Genomic DNA, 7,482 nt, shown 5'->3' on the forward strand with positions numbered 1-7,482 from the left:
TGAGAATAATAAAAATAAATCACTACTAGAGCTAATATTAAATGGTTAACATTTTTTTATCACAAAAAAAATGGTTAACATTGAGTCATATGTTTTTTCAAAAAAGTCATGATTATTTTTAAATAATTCTGTTAAAATTAATTGATTATTAATTACGATTGTTAGTTTCAAAAAAATTACGATTGTTAATAACTAAATTTAATGTTGCAATTTGTTCAAACAATTTTTCATTTTCATATTAAAATATCTTTCTCATAAGTGCCTGTATCTTTTTTTGGTTACATGAGGAAAATAAGTCACTTTATCTATATAATATATTTGTTACATTTTTAATTAGAATATAAATCATCTATACAGACATTAAAGATGCATAGGTATCAAGTAGATTACCTATAAATGCATATACAAATATTCCTAACAACATGAGCATGAGGCAAATCCTAATGAGTGAGAATTATAATGGTTAGTTAGGGGTTGTCTAAATAACCCATGGTAAAAATTGGATTAAATCACCTATGACATAAATGTACCAATCATATTACAACATGTGTCTTTATATTATCCACCTCACTTAATTAATCTCTTTTATTTTACATTTTCATAATATTTAATTTATTAAATAATTCAATTGCACAATTAACCTATAATTTTAGATAATAGCATACAACTCCTTCCTAAAAAAACCCAGAGAATCCCAAATTGTGAAACTAGGGATTGAGAATCTTAAATTTTGAAGGTTTGATCAACTTATGTCTGCAATTCGTTTTTGAAGGTTGTCGATGGTGGAGACTTGAGTGAGAGAGGTTGGTAAAATTGACAATTCGTTTTCATTAATTTATAGCTGGCACATAAACTAATAAACACAAAATAATGAGGATTAAGGAAAACCACGTGAAATTATCTCAAGTCATGAATCATGGCCATGTCGTATTTAATTGAGAATCCCTAGTTTTAGATAATAGCATGTAACCTATTTTCTAATTTTAGGTTTACGAAACTTCAAACCTAGTAGCTCAAATTTCAGACCCAATTGCGAAATCAATTGAGGTTTTGGAGGTTATGAATCTCTTGATGTTTATACCAGCAGAAATACATTGCTAATTAAACAGGAAATTTCATCAACACCATCAAGCACTGAGATGAATAAATATTACAAACGGTTGGAGATCCGCCATCGGACCATGCTCATCTATTTTGCCTATGAGATTGTTTCCAGAGAAGATAGAGAAGAAGATGTGAAAGAAAGGAGATTGAGGATTTTTTTATAGAAAGGAGTCCTACACTATTATCTAAAAATAGAGGTTCATTTTGCAATTGAATTATTCAATAAAATAAATAATATCAAAATGAAAAATAAAAGAGACTAATTAAGTGATGTGGATAATATAAAAACACATGTTATAATATGATTGGTACATCTATGTTGTGGGTGATTTAACCCAATTTCCACAATGGGTTATATAGACAACCCCAGTTAAATATGGTTAACTAAACTTTAATTATTAGAAATCATGTTCTTAAGCAGACATTTGATTTTCATCACACCCTTATCCAACAAAATTGCCTCAAAGAAAATAATTGTAGTTTAAAAAAAAGGTGAAACTTAGATCACCCTCTTGGTCAATATCCTAACTACTAACTAGTACCACCCTTACTCCCCTAGTTGTCATGTTTGAGTTTTTCCTTATTCGAACTTTGAGTTTAGCACAAGTAGCCGATTTATTGTGCTCACATCACACATACCAAACTACCACGAACTTACCCAATTGGTCAATATCTTAAGTGAAAATACAATTCAGAAAAAAAGTAGAAAGACACACAAAGGAAAAAGAAAAAATCTTGTCATCCTATATAGCCCACACCGTCACCTCTCCACACATTTTTCAATCCAACATTTCTCTCTTCCTATCTCTTGCTTTTCCCCTCTCTTCTTTCTTCTTTTTCTCTCAATTCCTGTGAAAGAAAAAAAGGAAACAACTGAATCGCACTTAGGTAAGAAAGAACCACGAAACTTTCATGATTCAGATCCAAACGATGCAGCAGCAGATGGGAGAACCTTCTTCCAATCACCACCACCATGATGAGCTTTCCCCTTCTCCCAGTTTCAGCAGCTACTCCTCCGAAACTCTCGCCGAGATCGCCGCCAGAGTCATCGAGGAGCTCCGCCGCGACCCTCATTCCCCCACCGCCGTCGACCACGACGATGACGCGTTTTTCCATCCCTGGCAAAACGACAACGACGAAGACGAAGCGACGACTCAAAACGACAACGACGGCGGCGACGACGGTGACGACTTCGAGTTCGCGTTTGTTACCAACACTTCTCCGGTTTCCGCCGACGACATTTTCTCCAACGGCCAGATCAGGCCGATGTACCCAATCTTCGGCGCTCCACCGGCCGCCTTAAACGACGTCGTGAATTGCGACCGTGAGTCGGTGGCTCCGGCGGCGAGACGGCGTCGTCTCCCTCTGAGGATGCTGATGTTCGAGGAAGGCGAAACGGCGTCGTGTTCGTCTTCCACCGACGAGAGCAGCGTCGACCTGGAAGGTGCGGCGGAAGGTTCCTACTGCGTTTGGAATCCGAATTCGGTGGCGACGGAAGCGAAGAAGAGCAGCTCGGTGGGTTCCTCCGGGTCGAAGCGGTGGAAGCTGAGGAACCTGCTTCTTAGCCGGAGCCACAGTAACGGGAAAGATGATAGCAAGCTGCCGGCGGCGAACGGTGGCTCCGGCGAGGATGACGGCGGCGGGAAGAAGGGTAAGGATGGAGAGCAGAGTAAGAGGAAGTCGTTCTTGCCTAACCGGCCGGAATTTGTTGGACTTTTCGCCAATGTCAATGGGCTAGGCAGGAATTTGAACCCATTTTGAATTTTCTTAGAATCTTCATCAAAACATTATTGTTAATTATATATTTTTTCTTATTTTTTTAATCAGAGTATATCTCGTGCTAGTTTAAGAATACTGAAATCTAGTGATTTTTTTTCTCGAACTATTCACATAGTAGTAGATAGTAGATAGTTATGAGACTATTCTCCCGAGTAATCTGTTGCAGTTTTCTTTATTTTTGGAGTGTGTATATTGTTAAGTATATATATATTTTAAATTGTATGAAAGTGTCAAGTTTTTTCGAACTTTCATTAGTACAATTTATGATTTCTTGAGGAGTTTGTGGTAGGGTTAGTGTGTATTTGAATATTTTCCATTGGTATGTTAGTGGAATGGGTGTGTCTGCTCCTCCCTCTCCAATTATTATATGTTTGTATCAATTTTTCCTTCTATTTTATTTTGATTTATCTCTTACCTTTCTACTATATATATCATTTAACGCATTTTTACTTGTTTTTTTTTCTTTATCTCTATCTCTTTCATGAGATGAGTGAAACAAGTGTGAACTCATATTTTTTCTTATGGATAGCGTGGTGTGTTAATTGAGCGGCGCATAAAAGTTGCACTTCTTTTAAATTCTTACGCGGTATAGACTTTGGATTAGAAGATTGTGATAAAGTTAAGGTTACAAATGAGTAGTATGGAGAGCGAAATGTAGACTTGGTTGATAAACGACTTTGGAATCGTGGACCGCTGGAGTCATGGAGATATACATGGAAAATTATACGCATGCATTGTAATCTTCTCAAGTTTTATATAATTTTCTACTAATGTTTTAAGACGGTTTAGTTTTGAATTATCATTTCAAAAAAACAATTAACTGTAATAAAATCCATGTGTCCCTCAAAAATTGCACCGTGGAGGTCTAAATGTTGGGATGAAAAAGAAATTAGGCAATCTCATAAGAAAACTAACCAAAATAAATATTAAATCCGAATATGAAAAAAAGAGGGTTGGTAAGCCTTCAAGATTTTAGACAAACAAATGTTGAAGACTTGAAGTGTTGTTAGAGTGAAGAAAACAAGGACTCGAAAAAGTGCCATTTGTCTCATAAGGATATTAATCATTGTCTGAACCTAATTCCACCCTTTATGACCAAATAAAAGAAGGGAAAGATGAACCAAATAAATTAAATGAAGGGAAAGATGAAGGAGAGTTCAGTTTGCATTCTAGAAATCATGTTCAGCTCTGAACTTGTCTTTGTTTAATTTGTTAGTCATCCGTTAATATTCATTACCTATATGAATCTTAATTCTTAAGTGTTTCAAATTTTAGGAGGCAATTCAATTTCATTCTGATAGAATATATAATATTTTTCAATTATTTTTCTTTAATTATTCTAATGTATTTATGACATAGTTGACTTGTAACCCTAGGACAATTATATTTATACTTTGACAATTATCAATAATACTCACGGATTGAATTTCTTCATGGTATTATGAGTCTATTTATAATCCAATTTTAGTCTCCTTGTGTTTGACTGTTGTGCCTCTTTCTATTCTTGCACCGCCTCAAGCACGCAAGGCCCCGCGCCGCCGCCATCGCGCTTACTTCCAATCTTGCTTCTGCCCCCTCTCTCTTCTCCTCCCTACCTCTCAATCGCCGAACCAAAACACCCAATTACCCCGAAAACCCAATCTCCCTCAAACACCATACTCGCGCCGCTCCCTCTCTTCCCTACACCCAAGCCGTGCCACAACCGCGCTAGACCCGCTCAATGCTGCTGCTCCATCCGCACCTCTAGTTGTGGGGTCCCTTCCTGCCCCTTGTCTTCTAGCAACCCGCGACCACTACTGCTGCCATGTCCTCCAATGGCTCTGATCCTGGCTTCCCAACGCCAACAGTGGTTCCTACACCCTCCGGAAACGGTGGTTCCTCCTCCTCGGGCAAACCTGAGTTCCATCCTGCCCTTGCTGTCACTAATATGAAAAATAACATTCCTTTTGTGATAGAGATGGAGAAGGATCATAGTGCTATGTGGGCTGAACTTTTTGAGACTTATGCTCGGGCTACTAAAGTTCTACACCACATCATTCTCAACCTGGAAAGAAGCGCCCCGCTTCGACTGATGCTACTTATAAACAATGGACCACTCTTGATTCTATTGTTCTTCAGTGGATTTATTCCACCATTTCCTTTGATCTCCTGGCTACCTGGAACCCTTTGACTGCTACTTTTAGGACAACCATAATTCTCGCGTTGTGGCTCTCGAACATGATTTTTCCTCCACTCGAATGGATGACTTTCTAAATGTTTCTGCCTACTGTCAGCGTCTCAAACAGTTCTCTGGCCCATTCATCAGTTGGATGTCTAGAATGCATTTCTACATAGTGATCTACATGAGACTGTTTACATGCACCAGCCGTTGGGTTTCTATGATCCTCTTCACCCTGATCATGTTTTTCGACTGAGGAAATCTATTTATGGTTTGAAGCAAGAGCTTCATGCTAGGTACATGCGCTTTGCTGACTATGTTTCTACCATTGGATTCCAGCACAGTGCTTTTGATCACTCTCTTTTCATTTACCAGCATGGTTCTGACATAGCATACATCCTCCTTTATGTTGATGACATCATTCTCATCACCCCATCCCATGACCTTCGAAAATCTATCGTGGCGCTCCTTGCCTCTGAATTTGCTATGAAGGATCTTGGCCCTTTGAGTTATTTTCTCGGGTTTGTTGGGATCAGACATACATGTGGCCTATTCCTGAATCAGATCACTTATGCTAGTGACATCATTACACGCGTCGGCATGGCCTCGTGCAACCCTTCTATTTCTCCGGTTGACACCGAGCAGAAGCTCAATACCTCCTCCGGCACACCATATGAGATCTAACTATGTACCGGAGTCTTGCAAGTGCCCTCAAGGATCTCACTTTCACCCGCTATGAAATTTCATATGTTCAACATGTTTGTCTTCATATGCAAAATGCCACCCTATTCTCTCTCGTTCCAGTGTAGAGGCTGAGTATAGAGGTGTTGCCAATGTTGTTTCTGAAACTTGTTAGGCTACTTTGGTGTACTGTGATAATGTTAGTGTAATCTATCTTTCTTGAAATCTTGTGCAACATCATCGTACCAAACATATTGAGATGTATATTCACTTTATTCGGAAAAAGGTAGCACATGGCCAAACACGAGTTCTCCATGTACCTTTCCGTCATCAGATTGTTGATATCTTTACCAAAGGCCTGCCTCGAGTTCTTTTTCATGATTTTCGGACCAGTCTCAGCATCTGTGAACCTCCCGCTTCGATTGTGGGGGTGTGATAGAATATATAATATTCTTCAATTATTTCCCTTTAATTATGCTAATGTATTTATAACATAGTTGACTTGTAGCCCTGGAACAATTGTATTTATACTCTGACAATTATCAATAATACTCACGAATTGAATTCCTTCATGATATCAGAGACTATCTTAAATCCATTTGTTGTGGAGACCTCCCATATTTGGGCCACCCTTTGATGTTCATTTCACGCTTCAAATGTCCAGCCTTGGGTGTGAGGAGGTGTGTTAGAAGTCTCACATTGACTAGAGATATGACCAAACAAGTGTTTATAAAGAATAGAGCAACCCTCAACTCTTGAACTAACTTTTGCGTTGAGTTATGCCTCCCGAATTCTAATACATTCCCTAACTATAAAATTCATTATCATTTGAGAAGAATAAGAGCTGAAATAAAAGAAGTTATTGTGAAAAATTAAACATCAGCTTTGTTCATTCGCAGGACCTATTTTGGAAAAAACATAAAACATATTTTTGTCCTTACATTATTGGAAATTATTGATTTTAGTCCATATTTACTTAAATTGTTGTATTTTTGAAATATTGATGTTGCAGTCCGAAGAAAACCAATACCAAAAGAAAATGTCAATGACGATGAGTGGAATTTACTAAAATTAAAAAGTACTTAAAATTAATAAGAATAAAGATTGGTGTGCGGTGTACATTTAAAGGGAAATAAATGAGAAATAAGTGATATACGATATATAATGTAATATAATTGGAAGAAAGAGATAAAAAGAAAAAAATGTGTCCTAAGGTGTCTATAGTCTATACTATTTGGTGGTCTATGAATCATTATTGTAAAAATAAATAGTTATTCATGACAGTTAAAAGAGTTACTTAGTTGTCACTCATTTCTGTCTGTTCAAGTTTGTTGCAAGCAAACTAGCTAGTGAAAATCTATTGCTATATAAAAGAGCAATATTGTAACTCATCTTGAATTAGAATGATATATAATTCATATTCTCCATGCATATTCTCCTTTTCAATTCTGTATATATATCTTTTCAAAAGAAAAAAAGAAATCAGATCAGGACAAAGCAATGTGGATGATTTATTATTGGGTGGTCTCCGTGTCTTGTTGTTTGTGAACAAAGCTTCCAAGAAGCATCGGAAAACGCATATTAAAGTGAAAGTGAAATAGACATGAAATACAGGGCATAGCGGCAGTGGACACTTTCTTTTGCTTTTTGGAAGAAGCAACATCAAAAACAAACTCCACTATAGCATTGGAAGGGGTTTTGTCTGAACAAATACAAGTTTACAATGAGGTTTATTATGCTAATTATGCATATCAAATTTT

The 7,482-nt window shown here is 37.2% G+C and overlaps 1 protein-coding gene across 1 annotated transcript; it reads left to right on the plus strand.

Annotated features, from left to right (window-relative positions):
• Nucleotides 1–1,842: 1,842 nt before the first annotated feature.
• On the plus strand, nucleotides 1,843–3,110 carry LOC130734521 (uncharacterized). The gene has a single exon (XM_057586968.1). It carries the CDS (start codon nucleotides 2,017–2,019, stop codon nucleotides 2,863–2,865), a length of 849 nt encoding a protein of 282 aa, XP_057442951.1. The 5' UTR covers nucleotides 1,843–2,016; the 3' UTR covers nucleotides 2,866–3,110.
• Nucleotides 3,111–7,482: the final 4,372 nt, after the last annotated feature.

Source organism: Lotus japonicus, chromosome 1, assembly GCF_012489685.1.
Source record: "Lotus japonicus ecotype B-129 chromosome 1, LjGifu_v1.2".
NCBI lineage: Eukaryota > Viridiplantae > Streptophyta > Magnoliopsida > Fabales > Fabaceae > Lotus > Lotus japonicus.

Excerpts from the sequence above, each read along its gene's own strand:
- LOC130734521 (XM_057586968.1), top strand. The coding sequence starts at position 2,017 with ATGATTCAGATCCAAACGATGCAGCAGCAGATGGGAGAACCTTCTTCC.